Source organism: Ambystoma mexicanum, chromosome 10, assembly GCF_040938575.1.
Source record: "Ambystoma mexicanum isolate Mex_15411 chromosome 10, UKY_AmexF1_1, whole genome shotgun sequence".
NCBI classification, from domain to species: Eukaryota; Metazoa; Chordata; class Amphibia; order Caudata; family Ambystomatidae; genus Ambystoma; species Ambystoma mexicanum.
The window spans coordinates 827,196,978-827,220,460 of record NC_090932.1 but is presented as its reverse complement, the minus strand read 5'-3'; the positions used below and the strand labels follow the sequence as shown (position 1 = coordinate 827,220,460).

Genomic DNA, 23,483 nt, shown 5'->3' with positions numbered 1-23,483 from the left:
GGTCCCTTTTCCCTTCCATGTCTTGGGAAAATCATCCAATGATTCTTTTATGTTGGATTCTTCCATTATGGGTGCAAACTGCTTTCCTTTTTAAGAACTGTCATATAAGTACAGACATGTTATATTGCTTCAGCACTTGTTCAAAGTGGTTGCAATGTCCCAAAACACTGCAGAGTCCCAGAGATACGACACTATCCCAGAGATATAAATAAGCGCATAACTAAATAAGGAATATACCATTTGTTTGCTGTTGGCAAGCCTACACAGAATCGTTTTTTGAATCCACAGTTAAGGTTACAAATTAGTTACAAAAAGCACTTCTGTGAGTAACTAGAACATGCTGTTCACAATTGCTATGCTGATTTGCACACGTGGCAACGTTATTAAAGAGCCCTAAAATATGTTTTTATTGGAAACCCCATACAGATTTTCAGGCCCTATAGAGTGAAAAAGGATCAGAGGAAGCTCACCCAAAATCATACATTATTTAGCTTCATGCGGTGCCTTTTGAGTCTTTTCAAGCAGCATATCTTGCAAATATCAAACATGACTATATTCATTGTTGATAAAATTGCATTTATTGTTTTTTTGTTTACATTTTTTTAATGCTCAGACCCGAAGGTATCACAATAAATTTAAAAAAAAAATAGTCCAGCAGTTATTGGAGTTTCATGATATTTGACTGGTTAAAATACTCAAGGAAAACAAATGACTCTTGCGATTGCTTATATCTTGCCACTGTCATGTGCCCGTCAGGACATTTCTCTTTGTGCTGATTTCTCTTAAAAGTGTAGTCTTCAAATAAATATTTTCCAGATGTTAAGTGTTTTTCATATGATTATACTCATAGCTAATTTAAAGTCACTTATGTGGCTTTGCTTCCTACTTTCTTTGTTTTCCTAATTCCATTGGTGTGTCCTGTACTGAACATGGCTGTGTGCATGTGATTTGTATCGGCATCATTGGAAGCACATGGTGGTTAATGAAGTTGTTTTACAATTGTAGTTGCATATAGTTCATTCACAACCCATAACTCTCAAATCGTTTTCCAGTGATTTATAAGGGAAATAGTAAATGTGTTTAAAGATAAACATTACAGTACCTTTCCAAGGGCATGACCTTCATTCATGACTCATGCACCTCACTGTATGTGAGGAAAGGTCATCTGCACTACTGCAGGGTTTCCTCAGTGACTCAAATACAAGGTCCATGGCTGTAGCTAGTGAAAACTGACTGGAGTAGGACCCCTGTGAAATACCAATGGGCACAATAGTAAAGTGACTGGCAATGAACCCCAGGGCCAGCCTCCAAGCCCACTTACACCAATACCAGTTCAGCTGTATCTGGTTGATGTCCCTGATGTTCCCCATAGACCATCTTGGTGACCTGTTGGCTACCACTGCCACATAAACCAAAGTGGTAGCCTTCACATTTCATAGATTAAAGGCCACGTCTGTGAAAACATTTTGGGGCATATTGAACCCTGTTACCCTTAGAAGACTTAGGGCCAAATTTACAGAACATTTAGCACAGAGCAAAATGACTTTGCACTTCAGAGTACTGTTTGCACTGTGCTAAAGGGGCCTACATTTTAAAAAAAACACTAAGTCCATGCAGACCTAGGGCCTGGTTCAAGGAACCTTTAGCACAGTACAACGTGACTTTGCACTGCCAACAAACACCATGATTCACAGAGCGGTGCAAAGTGTATCTCTCTGAAAAGGTTTTCTACTCTGGAGGCCTTAAGTGGTTCACAGCCACTTTATTGCTAATTAGCAATCCAGCTCCCCAACAGGGTTGTTAATTCTGAAATTTTTCCTTGATAAATACCACAGTGGTCGAAACACGTGTTGACAATTATCTTGAAGAGGCAAAACTGTTGCAGTAATTTGTGTGAACACGCATCTAATAAACAGAACATTTGTTACAACACTGATATCAATATTTGTCAGAAAAGACACATCGTGGACAAGCAAATAGATATTGGCACACAGTGGTTTACCGCGTCACTTTACTAGGCAGGGGTTAGCCTAGCAGTGCCATAATCTGCAGCTGTTTGGAATACCCTAATGTCAGGACACGTCCCAATCCCCAACCACAGAGCCCACACTTACCTGGTCATACCCCATGATACCTGTTATAACTATGCAGTTATGGTTAAATTGGACTCCACTAGAGAACTCTTTGAGAGGCTTGAACATTTGGGGCCTGATTCATGGAAATATTCACATTGATCCTGCAGAGCCGGTGTGCCCGAAGCGACTTTTGCACGTCCCACGCATGCATTAGATATTCTGCGCACTCCACATGTTTATGCAATAGTTCCCGCAAAGTAACCCTATGCACAAGTTGTGGCCAAAACGCCCATGACATGACCCCATTCAGAGCAATTCCAGCTGCATATACATATGTTTGCACACTCCTCGACCGCAAAGTAATGCACCCGGGAAATACTGCATGCAAACCCCTTCAATCAAGACAGCACCCTGGCAACACTGCGTAGGGCCCCCCAAAACTATTCCAAGTAGCCCCTCAACATGCGTACCATCAAAAAGTTAGTAATTTCCCAGTAAATATGCCTGAAAATCCCTGTAAACTGTGTCTGCACCCTGCTACGCTGCTTACGCACACCACTAAGTTTGATTGGAACCCTGACTGTGCGCACCCACCCCTAAATCGAAGATCAAATCTTACCTTTGTGGTGTGATTCTCATGCACATGGGTCTTTATGCCTGTCTTCGGGTGGCGGTTAGCTCACAAGCTTGGGTGGTGATTTCCCCCAAAGTGAGTTTGTACGGTCACATCCATTAATATGCTTGGTTCAACACAGTTGTGCATGTGCAATTGACTCACGCGAGCCATCCCTCGACACGCCCAGAATGTGCCTCGTTCTTATTCATTCTACATGTTCTGCCCCCTACTTTGAATTCTGTGTAGGCCAGACCCACCCTCTGCGTGGAGTCTCACGCAACGCCCTGGAATCCACACAGGGACGCGCAGGACCTACACGAAGGCCCCACAGTGTACAGATTTATACTGCAAAGTTGATTCCATGAATCGACGAAGGGGGGGTTTTGCACACTCAATGTCTTCCAAAGGCCAGAGTTACCCCGCAAAGTATTCCATGAATTAGCCCCATGGTGTCTTTTGAGAAAATGTTTTAAAAGATAAAACAAACAAAAATGCAAGAAAACTGATTTTCCTTTGACAGGTTTGTTTTCGGGGATTAGAGATACAATCAAGTTCCCAAAACACATGGACAGTCATTAAATTCGCAGACAGACAATTTAGTAGTATTGCGAAAGGGAATTTTCCAGACCTTCGTCTGGGCCGGTATACGAACACGCAGCAAAAATGTCAAAATCTGGCTATATAATAGCACATTGGGCTAGTACGATCAAGGGAAATATAGGAAGACCAGAAAGGTACAATATGCCCCAAAAAGTGGAATAGAATAGGTGGTTTGGCTGTTTTGTCCGCAAGTGAACTACAGGCAACATTCCCACAGTATTCAAAAACACACGCTGTGCTTCCTGGGGCTGGGACACAGCTTGTATTCAAGGGCCATGCACAGTGCTAATTTCCTCTATATCCTTTAACTATAACCTATAGTGCCAGCCTCAGTTAAACACATTGCCATTAGGGATTTTTCAGACTGAGTTATTTGATGATGTAAAATGTGACACCATCAGTGACGCAAGCAGTGATGTTAATAAACAATTCTTTCTGAAACTAATCTTGGAAGTCGCATACAAAATCGTGAGCAGTACATGGGAGTGACACGTTATTATGTCACTGATAATCACAATTTAAAATGTCAGTGTTTTCTGGTTTATTGCATTTCAAAAATGCAAGGAACACATGTGCCACATTTCTTGAGATGCTTGGACAGAACTAATGCATAAGGGTGAATGCATTGTAGAAATCTGGAGAAATGGTTGCAGTTCCCTGATCTATTGAATTTCAGAAACTGTGAAATCAGATGTGTTGGAGAATGTCCAATTAAGAGTCAGTGGACATTGGAAAAATGTTTGGAGAATATCAACGGCATGGTGCCTGCTGAGTAGGTTAACATGAGTGTCAGGCAGCTAATGCCTTCCACCAGACATTGTGTTGAGAGATATGAATAATGTGTTAAGAAACATTTTGTTTACATTACACGTTTCAAACACTCTTAAGAAATAATACGAAAAGCAGTAACTAATGGAAAAACACTGATCTTTTTGTAAGGTATTTTTGTATGGTGGAAGAAGACAGCAAGGTCAGAAGTCTGTAGATTTAGCGGATATTTGTTGAATGTGTTAATTTTACACTGAGACGTGTGGTTCTTCATTTTAAGTATGAATCCCTGTTATTCGTTCAGAATATGAGAGCACAAACCAGATGCTATATTAACAATGTGTCTTTTCTTTCTCCAGGATGTACAGTTCACAGACATTGATTATATGGAGGGCAGGAAAGATTTTACGATTGACCAAGTAAAATTTAAGGACCTCCCAAGTTTTGCCACAGACTTGCATGCTCATGGCCAACGACACATCATAATTCTGGTAAACATGCAACTATTCATGTTGCTCTCACTTTATTTAATTGGCTCATTTCAGCATCATTTTATACTATTTTATTATTTAACTATGGCGTTTCCTTTTCTAATTAGGATCCAGCCATTTCCACACAACCACTAATTAATGGCAGATATGAGGCTTATGACACTGGAAATGCTCTTGGAGTGTGGGTGAATGAATCAGATGGGAAAACGCCACTTATTGGAGAGGTAACAATGGGCATGTTTTATATTAAGAATATATGATGTCATAATGATAAATCCTTCTATGGTGAATAATCTGAAGAAGAAAGAACACATCTTGGCAATGACAGAAATCTGGAGCGAGGCGGCTACCTAATAATAATAATAAAACAATTGTTGACACAGAACTTTTTGCCCAAATAAACCAAACAAATAGATCAGTTGGAAAATGAATAAAATATGTAATGGTATATGTCAGGATAATAATGTAGCTTCAGTGAATCTGTGTCCTGTATTCAATATTGTGCATTGAAGAAGGTATGAATTGAACAACTCATTCCGAATGAAGTTTTAAATTCAGTATGAGTCAGAAATTCTATACAGCCAGAGCCAAAGGAGGAGGATGATGTTGAGATATGGGGAAATGGCAGATGGGACCAAGACTCAGGATGGCCTTAGAGAAAAGCAGAAACAGAGAGCTGGCGCAGATGTCACACACAAAATGTCAGCCTCACCAAATTGAAATTCGAAAGCAGCAGGTTTACCTGTAAAGATATATAGTACACGTTTAAAACAGATCTCAAAGTATATATAATATATAATATGGAGTATATAGAATATAGACGTATATAGAATACAGAAGTATATAGAAATATAGAATTTCCTATGGGGAGGTGAAATATGCATGGATAGTCGAGCAGCAATTCTTAACAAGTGTTTTGAATAATAAAGTTTAATAAAAAAAACACGGATGCAGTGATTCCTTGCATCTACAACGACAAAAAACGGGTGTGATGCTTGCTGCAACAGCAAATTATTTTCGTCGTTGAACTGAATTACATATATATATATATATATATATATATATATATATATATATATATATATATATATATATATTACATATATATATATATATTTAAATATATGAAATTGCATTACGCAATTGCCATTGCTGTGTACCAATTTCCCCTGTAATATAGACCCACGCACTTTCCTAAATCAGTGTAAATCGCAGCAATTTAACAAAGGTGTATGTGTTAGTCTTCTATAACAATGGTTGAAGTGATCAAATTGTTAACCATTTGCAGTTAAAATCCCTTTAAATGAGTCGTACGGTGTTTGAATGAGTCAGACAATTGCATGTTACAAATCCAGAAGCTAAAATAGATCAAAATGTGTGTACGCTACCAGATTCACACTGTGCAGTTTTTTTCTTCACACAATTTCTTTTGTTTTTGTTTTTGTTTGGTTACTTGATTTTGATTTCCTAGGTCTCTGTTCAAATTAAAAAAAATCTTGATAACCAATATGTCTTTTTGATAGTTTGTTGAAGAACAATTCGAATGACCCATAAGGTGACCTTGATATTGTAATAGTTGGTTTAAATCCCCTTCAAAGTCAGCTAATTCTGGGTACATCCCTGGCAATTCATTATTTTAATGACTCGAACCATAAATAGACTCAAGCACTTGTATGTTTATTCATGCCAAATCTGACATCCTGACCCTACCAAAAACAACGTCGCTGTAATTTATCCAAAAAATAAACTGCTTGCATGGTATACATCTAGCATTAAAAAGAAAGCATGGAAAATACACTGAGTATACATCGACCATTCATATGCTGCTGTTGGCATTGGCATGTTCTCTTCTGGAGGCGGGGGATGTGTGTTTGACTAGCTACAAACAACCATTAACATGTTCAGAGCAGCTGCCGACATGGCACCTCGCAAAGAAAGGGGCACGAATCAGACTGAAAGCTGGTGTGTGAGGAGTCCTCTTTCATTCTCGTGAAAAATTAAGTTGTTTCTAGCTGCTGTGCAACGTAAAGAGCAGTGAACAAATCCAACTTTGCCCTTGCAATGTCTCATGCAAAATAAAACTCTGATATCTGCCTGCTTAGTTAGCTCTACGAGCTTCCAGTAACGGATGTATGCGGTTAGGTAGACCAGATCACTATTCAATCTGACATCTATGTATTGATCAGAGCAGGCCTCTGCCCTGTCATGGTTGATGGGTCGCTTCTGACATAGTCCTGATCCACAGAGCGGTGTAAAGTGTATTTCTGCAGAGCAAAGTTACTTTGCACTGCAAAAGTAGTCTTTGCAATGTGCTAAATGGGTGGTGCAAAGAGTACATTTGCAGTGCAAAGTGACTTTGCACTGCAAAAATACATTTTGCACTGCTCTGTAAATCAGGTCGGTTGAACCAGTCTGTTGGCTTTGCACTGTGCTAAAAGTTCGATGAACTAGGCCCTTAGTGGACTATTACATTAGTTTTAAAGGCATGGATCGATCAGATCCAACTGTAGCATAAGTCAGTGCCTGTGGTTGCCTAATTGTCACACTTAGAAATTGATTGAGACTTTGTTTTTGGATCTTGCTCCATTTTCTTGTTTTAAACATTAATACAAAAATCCAAAGGCATAATGCAATGTTTTTCAGTTTTGATTTTTGTTTTCTAGGTGTGGCCAGGAGAAACTGTGTTTCCAGACTATACAAATCCAGAGTGTACAAAGTGGTGGGTTGAAGAATGTCTAAAATTTCACCAAATTGTCGATTACGATGGTATATGGATCGTAAGTAAATCTCTTTAACAGTGCTTTTTGCAAAATATAAATGGTGTGCCGTATGAACTTTGTATTATTGCACATACGATCTAGCAAGTTTCATTTATCAGCAATATGATTTGACTTTCATCAGAACAATACATTTAGATATGTATCTCAGTATATTTCAACAATAGATGAACCACATCATTTTCATGGATGAGAATGAAGCTTATTTACAGAGGGTGCAAGTGTATTGACATACTGTTATGCATCATTTTCTAAAGAGGATACATTCTTTTTTTTTGTTTAAAAGGTTTTATTTGAATCAACACATACTAGGCAGAACAACCGTGATATTGAGTCTCATAAACATCACAACACAGTGGGTTTACCTTAGAAAATAGCAGTATAGATGCAAGAAGGCCTAGCATGCGTACATACACATAGATCATGTAGTTCTCACTTTTGGGTATAAAAGGGGGCAGGAGGGTATTATGCAGAACATTTAAGAACAATAACAGGACCAGGACAGGGCAGGCACATGAAGGGTGGCTTTTAAGTAGGGGAGGAAATGGGGTTGGGAGAGTACGCAATTTGTACTTGGTAAATAGTTAAACTGCAAATATACATTCTCGAAATTCAGTTCATGTTCTAGTTGTAAAGACGGAGTAGAAGCATTGCACCTTTCTAATCTATGAGTTTTGCATAATGAGTTCCACCACCTTTTGTGATGAAGTTTATCTAAATATCCAGTTGGATGAAATATTCTTAATAGTCTTAATAGCAAACATAATAATCAAGTCAAACAAGAAGCACTCATTGTTATCAATTAAATCTTTAAAAATGACACTGTCTGCAAAGAGAACCTGAGGACAAAAGTCAATTAGTATGTTAAAAATGTTTTTGAGGGTTTTCCATATGTTGAACCAAAAGCATGTGACGAATTTACATTTGTGGACCATATATTTGAAAGACCCTGAGAATTGAAGACAGCCCCAACAATTGTCATTTTGCAAAAGACCACATTTGAAAAGAAGGGAAGGAGTAATGAAAATTCTATGATGAAAAAAGAATGTAGTTTGTAGAAGGCTTGCTGATGTGGTGACTTTTGTTATACGGTTCCATAAATTGGGCCACTCCAGTTGATTATGCGTAAGTGCACAATCTCGCTGCCAGGCTAGAAAACAATCAGACATAGGGCCTCATCACGGGTTCAGCGCTAAGCCCTACCGCCAAACCCCCGGTGCTATTAGCGCCAGATCACGGGTTTGGTGGAACGGTAAGTCCTCATTCCCCATTGGGCCCATTTGGGAATTTCACATTCCCCATTGGGCCCAATGGGGAATGTTCGGTGCTATTACCGCCGGCGGTATTACCGCTGGTGGTAATAGCGCAAAAAATCAACACACTCATAGCAGATTTGCCCCCAGCTCAGAGCTGGGGATAAATCCACAAAGCCCATGATTTGGCAGACCCTTAAATGCGGCAGTAATAGCATTACCGCCGCATTTAAGGGTTACCGGCAAAATCCTGATGAGGCCCATAGTATGCATAGAGGAACTTTGCAAAAGAGTTTTGTCGCATAAGGAAGCAGACACGTTTTGTTTTTATAGAGATTGTAGCCTGTCTGCAGCAGGAGCCGCAGATGAGGGAGACCTAATTTTCTATAATAGCATCAATGATAAGCAGGAATTGTTGCAAGACTGAGAAGGGAACATTGAATTTATCCGTAAGATCATTTAAAGTAGCCGGGGTGCCATGAACAAACAGCTAATCTGTATGTTTGATGCCCAGAGAAAGCCATGGCCTCCAGGAGATTGATTTCTTCTTAATCTTAATTAATGGATTAAACCATATATACGGTGAAATGTAATTAGAAGGTGTAAGCGGATTCAATTCAACACTACAGCTAAGTCAAGGCCTAGTCTGGGATGCTGAGGGAAACCCTTATTGATATATTTTTATGTCCAGTTCATGTACTCTGGATGACAACCCTTATATCACACCCCTCTCTTAGAATCCCCCGGACCCTACTGAGCCAAGAAGTAGGTTTATTTTGCAAATTAAAAGGTTTTATTTAAAAAAATAAACAGTATATATATATCACACTTTTATGATAAATTAATAATTGATATCACACTTATGAATATAATGTTGATCAACAATGGGTAATCTGACACTAGCACACTTCTTTACAATCAATGAGGAGTTGGTATAAGATGGATAAGGCAGCAAAAATACTTTTATGGTTTCAAGGGAAAAGCAATGAGGAATAAAATGCAGTACAGAAATAATTAGATATGATTTTAGCAAAAGATAATATAATCACTTTTTCTCTGGCAATTCACCCCCCCCTATGCAATGTAAGAAATAGAAGGGGAGCAAACAGTCTCAGGAATGCAACCAAATATAATTCAGTTCCCCCCTAGCAAGCTTAGAGGAAAACAGGCAGGAGTTTTAAACACAGGCAAGATACTTTGATGTGGTTGCAGTTAAGTGAAAAATATGCTAAAAAGGCTTTTAATTCCCTATAGGGGGTTCAGGGTAGTTGATAGATACTTTGAATCAGTTCAGGATTACTTTAGCAATGCTCTATGAATGATTGTCAGGTTGCACACAAATTTCAGCAAGGAAAGCAAGGACAAATATTTTTACACGTGGCTGAAATTAAGCAAAATGTCAAATTGCGGCAAATTTAGTCACATGCGTCGAGCACAATTATGGAGGCACTATAAGGAGTAAAGGTAGTTTTTCGGATTTGAAATTTTAAAGCTCAGAATGACAGATGAAAGTTTTCAGTTTTAAAGATGACAGAATGACACGATTCTAGGAGGCAGTTCTCATAGGCTAAAATAGTTTTGATTAGATTATTTTAAACTAAGAGATTGGTTTTGCACAGTGAGTACTCACACTATATTTTTGAAATAAGCCGTCAAGGTCTGGTCAGGTTGGACGGGACTTCCGGCGGGTGGTTCTGAAGTCCCGGCTATCTGGGTCAGCTCTGCTCTCTGGGTCTGTCAAGCACCGGTTCTGCTCACAACGGTCTGGTTTGTGGTTCTCTCTGGTTCCGGATACAGCAGTGCTTTCTGGATACTGCTACAGGTTCTTGCAAAAGTTCTTGGCAAAAAATTCAAACAGCTCGCCCGGCTGTTGAATAGTTTGGTTGGTTTTGAGGCCTGCTGAAGAGGATTCAGCTTGTGGATTCAGGCCTCTCTGCTACAAATTCTGGAGTTAATTTCTGCTACAGGTTCTGGAGATTGATGGGTTTGAAGTCTGGATCTCTGGATGTGAAGTCTGAATTCTCCCAGCAAAGCGTCCCGCAAGAAGGTTGAAAGTGAATGTCCCTACCTGTCCTGCACTGTCTGCTTTTATGTGTTTAGAAAGTGGGTGTGTGCGTGGCATAACTGAGCCTGCCCCTCTCTACTTGTCATTGGCCCAATTCTCCTCTCTCCCATGATTGGGGGAAGGAAATGGATTGCCATCATGATGAGGTCTGTTTATGGGTCAGAGGATCCTCCCTTGATCAATTTGCCCACAAATCTATATTTGATTCAAATACATATTTCCCAGATACACAAGTGATTGACATTACATGTACATATAACAGATTAATTAAGACAGGTCTCTGTTCAAGCCCCATGTTCCTGTGAGCTGGGATTCAGAAATGACAACATTTTGCGTTTTTTGGTCGGTTTACCATTATCTGACATTTACCAAAAATTACACAAATGTGCGCAAGGAGTATGGACATTAATTGATGAAGTGTCAGATTTTTAACATGCAGACATTTGTACTAAGACCCTATTTTCCGCTAGCAACACCCCAGAATACACCACAGGGTCCTAACACCTCTTAAAACGTGCACAGAAAAATCAGAAGAATAATGATATTACTTATATAATTCTGACAAGTCCGTACTATGAATTATTCATCTTTTTTAAATTATGCTCTGGCCCAAAGGGGTGTGGTTTCCCCCAAGCACATGGTGGAATTTCTGGTTTGTCCACTTCCCCCAAGCTCAGCTTGCTAACAGAGGCACTGCCCCTCCCATTTCCTTCCAAGAGGAAGCCATTTTACGACCCCCCTAATTTAACAATTGCCTGAGTCCAGGACAGGGCTTTGTTCAATTTCCTGCAGTCTGCAGGTTCCTCTCCCTTAATTCAATCAGAGAGGTGTGATCTCCTTTTGGTGGGGGCAGCAGGATGCAGCCAGGCCTGGGAAGATTTGTTGAGCCAATTCAACTACTGTCGGGGGTAGTTGTCAGGCAGAATTCAATTTCTTTAAGTCAAGCTTCAGCTAAATGTCCTGTTTGTTCCCAGTTTAAATCAAACTTACAATTTTTACACATGCAGCTAGAATGCTGATTCTAAGTTCAAAACCATGACATTTAACAGTTGCAAACTATGTGACACTCAAAAGTAGGTCACTCATTTAATTTAAACATTTCGATTTTAGTGGTTTTAGTCCAATTTCACTTAAGCTGCTGACATCCACAGCTCAGCCCGTTTTGTTATAAACATTGTTTTGGGCTCTTCATCTTCCAAGATTTCATATGCACACAACACTTCATTCTGCCAGATGTCTGCTGGTGTTCAGTAAGAATTTTGAATATCCTGCAATGTTCGAAATAGGCACTTCGAGCTTGCATTCAGGAAAACAAAGGTGATTTTAAGGCGCTTTTGGTCTAACAACACTGTTATTTTTCCTTTGACACCACCTTTCACCCCTGGCGCTTCCGGTCCATCATGCTGGCACTGGTGGGTGGCAGGTTAGACAACCATTTTGGTGTGCGCACAACCGCGCGGTTTTCCTGGTTCTGGGATGGAATGATGGGCGGCGACAGCTCATCCCCACATCCACCCAGTCTATTGATTTAGTTTTGTTCTGGAATAGAATGATGGGCGGCGACAGCTCATCCCCACATCTACCCCGTCTAATAATTCAACATGAATCAAAACCCTTGACAAACCCCCCGCCCGACTGCACTTTGAATTTGAGTCGAGGGGGAGTCGGGTGCAAAGAATGTTTTCATCCACACGCTGGTATGTCCGCATCATCTTCTCCCAATTCTGTAGATGGGACAGTTCTGCATCTTTTCCTCCATCCGGTTGGATCGATCGGTTCTCCTCGCCGGTCCTGATGGGAATATTGGGCGGTACTTCGGGCCCCTCGGGTCTTTGGTCCCTGTCCCTGGGTATTTCTCCTTGGTCAGTCTCCATGGTTTCATCTCTCCTAGGATGATAAAGCAAAGCGGCAATACACATTCCTAGACATTTTTCCACCACTATTAATGGTGTGGCGAACATATACATTTTATAAATCAGAAGATATGAACATATACATTTTTTTTTAAATTAGGAGACAAGAACATATATATTCAAGAATCACAGAATTTTATATGCTATATGTGGAATATTTTAGGGTTGGAACTGAATTACTCTGGAGCAGACCCCTCTGGGATTCCAGTGGATTCCTCCAGTTGTTGCAGAGTGTGCCTGGGATGGCAACACTTCAGCTGATTAATATGGACCCACTTATCTTCCCCTTCCGCCAAATTACCTTTGGGGATGCAGATTTTGTAGGCAACAGGGGAGATCTTGTCTATAATTTCAAAGGGTCCCTTCCATGTAGGCAAAAATGTTCACTGTTTGGCCTGGTTAATTTGGAAATTGTACAGATATACCCGGTCTCCCACATCATATTCCTTCCTGGTGATTTTTAAATCATAGTGCGTTTTCATACTCTCAGCTGATCTTTCTAGATTCCGCTGAGCATAGGCAAAAGCATGTTGGAGGTGTTTCCTTAAATTCTCCACATACTCCTGAGTTGTGGAGGCATTTATCAGTGTCTGCTCTTGGGTCCTTTAGAGCAAATGCTGAGGAAGCACCATCTTGCGTCCAGTCATCAACTCAAATGGTGACATTTTAGTTGCAGATGAAGGGTTAGATCTGATGGCCATTAGGACCAGAGGTAATCGGATATCCCAACTTGGCCCAGAATCTGCCACAAACCTTTTTAATATGCTCACAATTGTCCGGTTGTAGCGTTCTACTGCCCCCGAAGCAGCTGGCATGTAAGCAATATGTAGCTTCCTTTTGACCCCCAGTATCTCCCACATCTTTGTCATTACTGCACTGGTGAAGTGGCTACCCCTGTCTGACTCAATCCTTTGAGGTAGACCAAAACGGAAAAAAGATGTGGTTAATCATCAGGGCAGCTGCTGTTTCTGCCTTGCAATTTGGGGCTGGGAGGCATTCCACCCACTTGGTAAACAAGCATGTGACCGTCAACATGTACTTATTCCCCCTAGTGGAGCGAATCACAGGGCCTATAAAGTCGATTTGTAAATCTGACCATGGCAGTGTCATTCCCTCTTTTGGAGAGGCGCCCGGTGTGTGAGGGATGTTGGCTGAAATTGTGCACACACAAGACACCCCTTCAAGTATTGGTTGAGGTCCTGGCCCATGTGTGGCCAGTATGCAACCTCTCTTAAGATTTCAAGTGTCGTATGAAACCCCATATGACCGGCGGTGGCCGCATCATGGGCGTGACTTAACATTAGGCTTCAGAATGAGGTAGGAACCACCCACTGATCATGGCCGGCTTGGGATTTCCTTACCAACAAACCGTCTTTGATTCGGAACATTTTTGGACATTTCATCAACACTCTTAGGTCCCCTTTCCCGATGTAATCGGTATCCGTCAAGGGAAAGTTCTCAGGGTCCTCAATGTGTTGGTAAAACTTACCAATTATTGGATCCCCCTTCTGAGCTGTGATTAAATCAGCATCAGGGGTCTCCTTAATCCATTGTGCAGTTGAAAGATCATTGTGAGCATTTGTCTGGGACCTAGTGATAGCCGTGACCTGGATTTCCCCCAACAGGGACTCTATTTCAATTAGATGCCCTTGGATGGCCCCGGTTTTGGCCAGCTGATCAGCTGAGTCATTCCCAGTTTTGTCTGGTCCCTCTACTTTGGAATGACCCTTGATCTTTTTCCAGTAGATGGTCATCCCATTCGATGTGACCAGATCATCAATGTTTTGGATAAACTTCCCATGTTTCAAGGGTTTGTTATTAGCACATAACATGCCTCTGGTTTTCCAGTTAACCAGGTGCTCCACGAACCCATTCTGTACATAATCCGAATCTTTAATTATGACCAGTTCGTGGAGTTGATGTTGGACAGCAGTGAGGATGGCTTGATGCACAGCCATCAATTCTCCCACCTGACTACTTCGGGGACCAATTTTGTATCCAGCGGAGGGTTCTGGGAACTCATTCACCCATGCGTTCCCTATGCCGGCCACCAGTTCTTTTTCCCCGTTGTTCTCAACATGGTAAGAGCATCCATCCACATAGACAGTGGGCATTCCCTCACACTTGTCTTCTTCAAAGACTTTGTGGGGGGAATTAAGGTATGCCTCCATGGTGTCCTTGATTTTTAGACTTTCGTCCTCGAGACAGTTTTCTCTGGCACAATCATGCAAGTCAGCCACACCTTGCGCAAGGGGACTCTTCTTGTTTTGGCCATATATGACCTCCACAGGAAAGCCTTGCATTGACAGAATCCAGGAAGTAATTTGGGAATTACTCACATTTCCAACCCGGATTCTGTCACTTTGGAGATATTGCACAGACTTGTGTGGAGTCTCCACTATGATGTGTTCCCCCTGGATGAACGGGCGGTAATTCTTCAATGCCCACACCGTTGCCAGGAGTGCCTTCTCACAGTCGTTGAATTTTTCCTCCACAGAGGATAAAGTTTTGCTCGCATAGGAGATTACTTTATTGACCATGTCATGCTTTTGGTATAATACTGCCGTCAAGCACGTATTAGAGAACCCTGTCTCCAGGAAGAACTCCTTGTTTCTGACAGGGTAAGCTAGGCAAGGCGCTTGTGAGAGGCTTCTTTTGATTTGTCTTACTGCCTCGGATTGTTCTGGACCCCATTCCCACTTGTCCCCCCCTTCAAAAGATGAATCAGGGGTCTGGTGATCTTTGTGTAGCCCTCAATGAACTTTCTGCTGTAATTAGTCAGTCCAAGGAGGCTCCTTAGTTCCCACAGAGTTGTGGGGTCTTTCAGTTTCTGAAGCGCTTCCACTTTCTTTTCCTGGGGACAGAGACCCTGAGGAGTAATCTCATGCCCCAAGAAATTAACACGGGTTCTACACCACTGTGCTTTCTGCAAGGAAAGTTTTGCTCCGGCGGTCCTCAACTGCTTCAGAACATAACGGATCTCCGCTATGTGTTCCTCTACAGATGAACTTTTGATGAGGACATCATCTACATAAGCCAGGTTACACCTCGCACCCAGGTCGGGCATGGCCTTATGTAGGAAAATGTTGAATTCATTGCCGGAGTTGAGGTATCCGAAGGGAGTCCGGGTCCATGTGTACTGCTGGCCCCCAAAGGTAAAAGCCAGTTTGTATTGGTCCTCCCTACTGACAGGCACGTCCAGTATCCATTGGTCAGGTCTATTGCAGTGAATACCTATGACCCCTGAATCTGGGCCAGCCCTTGGTCAATGTAGGGCAGAGGCCATCGGGAAGTATTGACCCGTTTGTTGAGCTCCCTAAAGTCAGCGCAGAGTCTCCACTGGCTATTTGGCTTCAATATTCCCAGCACCGGATTATTGAAGGTGCTGTGTACTGGACAGATTATTCCCAGGGACTCAAGGTTCTTAATTATTTCAGTAAGGGACTCCATGGATGCGAGAGGCAAACGATATTGCTTCACAAACACTGGAGTCATTCCAGGGTCCGTGGGAATTGTTGTTGTGTGGATGTCGGTGCGACCACAGTCATATGAGTCTACTGCAAAAAGATCTTGGAAAACCAAGAAAACTTGTTTCAACTTTTGCTTTTGTTCCAGAGTCACACATGCATCAGCTAGGTTGACTCTCTCTTCCACCATCTGCCTGAAGTCGGGAAAGACTTCTGGTTTGGCTATCTCAGCGGCCTCCTCCAGCTGGGTGGAGAAGTCCCTGGTCAGAGTGCTGATTTGGACTGGAAGCTTCAGGTGGGAAAGGCAGCCCTCATTGACCTGGAAAATCACCTCATCCCTCCTGAAGTCACAAGTCACATCTTCCTTACCATAAGGGCAGGAAGTGTACACCAGGAAGTTCCCCCCAAGCCGGATAAAGATCCTGTCTGGTGTTGTGTTGTCATCACTGTCACTGTCAAAACAGTCCTTGGGGATTGGTCCTAAGAGTTAATTTCCTAGATCAATGGAAAAATGTCGGTCAACAACCGCCATTCCAATAATGGTGCCTGCGGCTGGAGTAATACTCTTTAAGTCGCTGTTATCCACCTCTATTGGAATGGTGTCATGTTATATGTTGAATAATGGAGTTGGGTTTACCCCCAACCCTTGCTGTTGGAGAGAATCATTTAGATGTACGTAAGCATCAGGGTTTTTCAATTTTTGTCCTCTTTTAACTTTCACTTCCAGGGAGAATTGTCGGGTCCTTTCTGGGATGGTGGCTTCCTCTTTAATCTGAATTTCAACTGCATAAGGTAGCAATTGAGCTGACCTAAATGCTTTTTTTGGATCATCAAAGCCCATGGGATTATCCGCTAATCGGGACCAAGCTTTGAAGTTTATTAGGTCCAAACTAATGGCAAAGCAATTGAGAATGTCACTGCCTAAGTAAAAGGCGGCAGTGACGTCTCGCACGACCCAACAATTATGGACTATGCTCTTGTTGCCAATGGAGATTTTGAGCATACACCTGCTTGGCAGGAGATGTTTGGAATTGGGTGTTTCCAGTTCCATTTCCCATTTATCAGTTTGAATGTGGGAATGGCTGGATCTTTTGGGAGTTGGCGGAACATGGCTTCGCTGATGAGGATCTTACCGTTCACACACACTCGAGCGAGAATAGATTCCTTCCCATCATTTAACTGAACAGGGATGAACAACTGCTCTCCAATTTGCTGAGTATCAGCCAGGCTCTGAGCTGATTTCACATCTTTCTGGACTATAGGAGTGGGAGTGTCTGATTGTGGATTGGTAAAGAATTTCAGAGTGTTTCCTTCCAGTGTGGAACACCACCTTAAACTGGAAGGAAGGTTGATTTTCAGAAATAGAGAGGACCCCCCATCACCAGTCTGTTGTCCTACTGCTATTACTGTCACGTCTGGAATTTGGTTGTTCTGGAAGTGAAATTCTACTTGGTCAGATTTTTGTTCAACCATTTGGCATGTGCTGTTTAAACTAATTGGTTGACACTCTGTTTTAATTTTATTGGTCGGCTAGTCTGGGTCCAGAGGACCTTGTTTACACAATCTATTAGGGGTGACAACCTTCTCAGGAGGTTGTTCCCTAGTAAAGAAGGGGTGCCCTCTGGAGTCAATACTATGACCGGGTGTTTCAACCTGTGACGCCCAATTTTAATGTCCAAATCTGCCGTCCCCTCGACGGGAATTTCCTTCCCGTAAAAGTTCTGGATTTGTCCAGGAAGAGAGGTGAGAGGAATACGATAATTCTCTCCCCTTCCTAAATTAAGTTCATCAAAGTCCCTTCTGGACAGAAGGGTAGCTTGAGATCCAGTGTCCACCAGCGCTAAAATTGTACCCTGCCCCTGTACTTGTACCGGGGCATAATATCTTCCCTCCTTCTCCTCAAGGGGGCACAGATAATGCACATTTTTGGACAACTGGTGGGCTAATTTCCTGGTTTTGGACATTGTTAGCGAAGAGATTTGGGCAGAATTCTGTGGCGAGCCTGGCGAATCTGAAAGAAAAAGTTGGCAACTGGAAATGGTTTCGGTTCTGGGCCGCCCCCCCCTTTTTGGAGGCAGTCACCAGGATGGGTTGGACCCATGGGATTTTGGTACTGTTGGTTCTGGGGTAGAATGATGGGCGGCGACAGCTCAATCCCCACATCTACCCAGTCTGTTGATTCGGTTTTATGTTCCCCTGGTTCTGGGCCGCCCCTGCCTTTTGGGAGGCAGTCAACAGGATGGGGTTGAACCAGGGGTTTTTGGTTTTGTTGGTTCTGGGATAGGATGATGGGCGGCGATAGCTCAATCCCCACATCTACCCAGTCTGGATTGGAATCTCTTGGGACCCATTTTTCCTTGGGAGAAGTTCTCCCATCTCTGAAGGAGAATATTCTTTTCCCAGCGTCCTCTGAGGATCCCTCTCCTTCAAATTGGAAGACCTGTACCTCCTCCACAAAACGGGTCTGTTTGGGTCCTTTGTTTCTCCTACTTCCTCTCTGCTCCTTGGGTGGCAGACTTTCAGGGGTAGGAGATTTTGTTTCCGGTTCCTGGTTTTCCACGGGCTGTTTACAAGTTGGGAAGGAAGCTTCCTCCAAGGCTTTACACCCCCCTTCCCCTTGTGCCTCCTCCCTGGGAACTGGTGGGTTATCGGGGTGCTGCCCCCGTCATTGTTCTGGAGCACCAGGCCCAGAGATTGGGGCATTCTGCGGTGGCATGCTCATCTGAGGGTTCAGGCTGATACGGGGCTCTATTTTCTCCCCTGGGCTGATCCCGGGAAGGGTAGCTATCCCTTCTCTGGTAATACCCTGGATTGGGAAGGTTTGGGTACCCCTCCACCCTTGGCCTCCCCTCTCCCAGATTAGGTTGTCTGGGCTCAGGGAATTGGGGAAAGAAGGATGGATGATTTTGGGGCTGGATATTGGGTGGATACCTGGGAAAAAAGTTCTGCCCAGGATTTGGTGAATTTCTGCCCTCCTGGGGGAAGTTAGGAGGGAAGTTCCCTGGGTCAGGTGCTCGGCTGATCCCCCCCTTGGGCTGGAGAAGTCCACACATAACCCAGGATGGGTCGGTTTCCCTTGTAGCTGGGACTTACATAATCAGGGGAGCGGGGGACCCCATTTGTGGGACTGCATCCTCGACTCCCTGTCTGTGACTGGCCCGAGGGCCTTCTGGGCTGTGAATTATTTGGTGCAGGCAGGTTTTTAGGCCCCGCATCTTCAAATCTAAAACGGGGGCAACCTTTACCTCCGCCACCTTGGCAGCAGCAGGGGTGCTGTTGGTTTTGGGGTTTTTCTGCGCATTACTTTTATTTTCTATGGGCTTCTGCACCTCATAGATCCGGGTAGCCTGTTCAATGACCCAGTCTAGTGACCTCTTCTCGTGAAAATCTCCACTAGCTGGGTCATGATGTATTTGGGCAAGGCATGGAAAAAAGTATTGAAAAATTCCTTCCTGTCCGTGCGCACCCTTCTGGTGGTCTGTGCAAAGGCACGCTTCAATTCTTGCACAAATTCTTGTGGGGCCTGATCCTCCCCACATTGCAAATTGTAGGCTGCCTTGCGAGCCTCTTGAGGATTTCTATGAACAGAAAAATGTTTCAAGATGGCCGCCCTATATGTGGACCATCTTGAATGGTTTTGGTCCTCCAGCCCTGCAAAGAAACTGGAGTATTTTGGGGAGAATGTCCATTTGACGTACTGGATGCAGCTACTGCTGTCCTTCAAATGGAAAGTCTCCATCATTTGCTCATAGAGCTCCAAGTGTTCCCAAACAGAATACTTGGCGTTCTTATGATAAGGTGTGATGACACTCCGTATTGCCTTTATTTGTTTCAATGGGTCCTTAAGCAAGGCCCTTTTTGCATTATTGGCCTTTTTGGTTCGGGTCACCCTGGTCCATTCATCCTCTGACTCCGAAGCACTGCTCCCAGAAGTGCCCGTCTGATCTTCCAGGTTTTCCCAGATTCTTCGAGCCTGGGAATGGCTGGCAGAATGTGGGGACCTGGTGTCCTGCGTCCTGTAACGCTCTGAGGAGTCTTCAGATCCCGCCTTGCTGCCAGGATTTGATGGGTACCCCCCCACTGACCTAACTGGGCAGAGGTTTTCAGGATGCCCTTAATGGGCCTACTCTCCTGGGGTTCCCCACTAAATTGCACTGTGCTTGGGTGCCCATACCCGTATGCCCGCCCCTCAATTCCTGGGTGGTACTGGCCTATGAGTCCCATACTTTTGGCTGGATAGTAATCTGCCATCCCTGTTCCCCTGTGCTCATGTGCACCAGGGGACATGGGGGTGGCAGAGTCCAGGGACTGAGAGAGATGAAGGCCTCCGGTACTAGGGATCCTGAGGTTATACTCAGGCGTTTCCCTTTCCCAGCGAACCTCATCTCTGTCAGCCCCTGCTCCCTGTTGCAATGCACGGGCCTGGCCTTCAGTTCCTCAGTTAAGGCCTTACTAGACTCTATCAGTCTCTCCTGCATCACTACCTGTTGCTGGAGCCTATCATTGTGCTGGCAGAGAGCCTCATTCTCTCTCTGTGCCTCCTGATTGGTCCTGGAGTACTGGGCCAGTCTTTGCTGCAGGAGGGTTACCTCCTGAGTCGCATCCCTACTGGCCTGCTCCTTTCTTGCCAAAGCCTCTTCCACCCTCCTGGTGTGCTCTAACAAGTTCTGATGCTCTTTTTGGAGGTCATCCAGCCCCTGGAGGGCCATGTGATTTTCTGCAGTTTTTCTTTTTAAATGGCAGACTTCCTGGCCTAAGGTGTCCCTTTCCTGACTAAGAGTCTGCATCTGCGCCGCCAAGTCGTCCCTTTGCCTTTGGAAGGCACCAGCTTTCTGGCGTTCCTGATCAAACTCTGCCTGGGTATCCAGGTCTTTCAGAATCAATTTATTGCTTTCCTCTTTCTCTCTGTCTAATCGAATTTGCAGGGTGGCTACCTGCTCTGTGCATGCCCTGTTGAAGTCCAGTTGTTGCTCCAGCTTTTTCTGGCTCTGCAGTAGGGAGTCCAAACCTTCTTGGTACGCCTTCTGCAAGGCCAGAAATCTGGTATCCTGGTCAGCCTTTTCCTTTTGCAGCATATCCATATCCTCCTTTATTTTAGTGATGTACTGTCTGCTGTCATTTTCTGACTCCTGCCTCCTGAGCAGCCTCTGCTCAGAAGAGTCCAGATCAGATTGGGCTTTCTCTAACGCAATCTGTCGCCTATTTGCCAGATCTTGGCATTCAGCACATTTATCCTGCATGGCTCCCATATAGAGATACAAATATGCGCTATCCTAACAATCTTATAGTGTTCATCTTTGGCTTTAGGGGCTGTAATGGTTTACAAGTGGGAAATAGGAAGGGGTGATGCAGGAGGGAGGGACGATCCGCTAGTTTCCAGGGAAACGGGGCTAAAGGTAATTTAAGAGAGGTCCCTTTTTCTAACTCGCTGTATGTTGGTTGCTAGGAGACGACACAGCTGGCTGAAGAAGATGCCGTCCGTTATGAATGGGCATATTAAGGAAGAAAAACACGTTAGTTGAGTTCGTTTAAAGCGCCGTTGCGCTGGTTAAAGTTTTGTTCGTCGTGTGAAGCTGGAGAGCTGCATCGAGAGACAGTAGGAAAGGATGTAGCCACAGGAGTGTTGAAGTCCGCGTCGAGCAACTGGTCGAGGAGGCAGTTGGGGGTTCGAACAGAGAGAGAAGTCGAAGCGGAGAGAGAGTCGAGGAGAGTCTGTGGACGAGTCTCCAACATTGGGACTCTCGCCGATGAACTGACCCTCAAGGAAGAAAGAGGAGGAGGCATGCAAGAAGGTTGGGGGAGCGGCGGAACGGGAGATCTGTGAGCAGCGAGTCGGAGGTCGAACCCCAACGGCTGGTCGTTGAGCGGCCGTAAGACGAACCTAAAGGAAAGCTGCCCGTCTCAAGAGAGGAGCGAAGAGCCGAGCTGCTACCGTCCAGATGCACAAGTAAACAGGTGAAAGTCCCGACAACACGGAACGTGCTGATCTTTGTAAAAGAAAGGGGGAGAGAGGAGAGTCATGGGAGGAAAAAAAACTGAAAACAAGCAGCGTATGTGTTACTGAGCAAGAAACCCCTATTGAACCAAAAGAAAATAAACAAGGTTTTTCCGGGAAGAGGATCAGTTAAGCTAGAAGCACGGAGTTGTTGCTTGGCACCGCAATATTAGAACTATTCAAAGACTATTGACATTGTGAACGTCGCCCCTGTAGCAAAGATCCTAGTCAGTTGGTCCGTCCCGAAGAAGAAGCGGCAGCTACCGATATCCTTTTTCTGGTTACCTCATGAAGGTGTTCGTTGAGTTATTTTAACAAGAAATTAAAGTTGTGTTTTACATCGTACCTTGTGTGTGCTCATTTAATCCCACATAGTGACATTTGGTGGCAGCGGTGGGATTAAAGAGAGCGCCATGGAGGAATTAATTAAGACGCTAAGTGAAGGCCAACACCTGCTGCAACAAGCGTTACAAATGCAAAGCCAGCAGGCTCAGGCAGATCGGCAAGCCTTTCAACAGGCTCTACAGTTACAGCAGGCCCAACTCTTGGAAGCTAACACCTTAAGGAATCACCCACAAGTTCCGACATCGGTCCTGCAGAAATATGCTCCGGGTGAGGACCCAGCTCATTTTTTTGTTAATTTCGAGCGGGTAGCTCGGAACGCCCAGTGGGGCCCGGAGAGGTGGTGCCATTACATCGCCCCCTTGTTGACGGGTGAAATGCAGAGCGCTTACCAAGCCGCTAATCCTACAGGAGAGACCGGATACGCGGACATGAAGAGGGTAGTCCTAGAAAGGTTGGGACATGACGAAGAAGCCTACCGCTTAAAATTTAGAGAAATAAAGTTACTTCCCGAGGAAACTCCACGACAGATGTACTATCGTGTGAAAGAAATGGGGGATAAGTGGCTTCAAACAGTTACGACAACTACTCAGGAGATGGCTGAGAAAATTATACTTGAACAATTTTTGGAGTCACTTCCTTTGCCAGTTCAGCGTTGGGTTAGACAACATCACCAACCCACATTGACAGAAGCAGTTAATATAGCCTCGGCATATCAGAAGGCAGGGCAGGGGCGCCTGCTAACCTACCCATCAGTTTCAAGGGGTGGCACCAACCAACCAACCCCTGCAGGAAGACCCATGAGTAACCAGAGATGGCCGAACTCCATGCTCAGGAAATCCGAAGGGGAGAATGTTAGAGCTAGGCCTAGTAGCGAAGGTCCCCCCCCCAACAAGACAACCATCGATGCCATCCAGAGGACCTCAGTGCTTCGAATGTGGTGACTGGGGCCACCTGGCAAGGCTATGCCCTAAGAAGAGTAAACCAGAGCCCATGGATGTGGGAACGTTTGAGGTATCAAGAGAGGCCAATAACACTGACTATGACCAAGTGGTGAAGTCTCCGTACCCTTACACCTGTGAAGCAGAAGTCGACGGCAAACCAACCAGGGCCATGATTGA

General features: G+C 44.0%; 1 protein-coding gene across 1 annotated transcript in view; it reads left to right on the top strand.

Annotated features, from left to right (window-relative positions):
• SI (sucrase-isomaltase) overlaps window positions 1-23,483 on the top strand; it is a 1,019,699-nt gene that overhangs the window by 93,948 nt on the left and 902,268 nt on the right. The window contains exons 10-12 of the mRNA XM_069618482.1: window positions 4,419-4,550; window positions 4,658-4,774; window positions 7,214-7,327. Of these exons, the coding sequence (XP_069474583.1) occupies window positions 4,419-4,550; window positions 4,658-4,774; window positions 7,214-7,327 (363 nt within the window). The remainder of the gene's footprint in view (window positions 1-4,418; window positions 4,551-4,657; window positions 4,775-7,213; window positions 7,328-23,483) is intronic.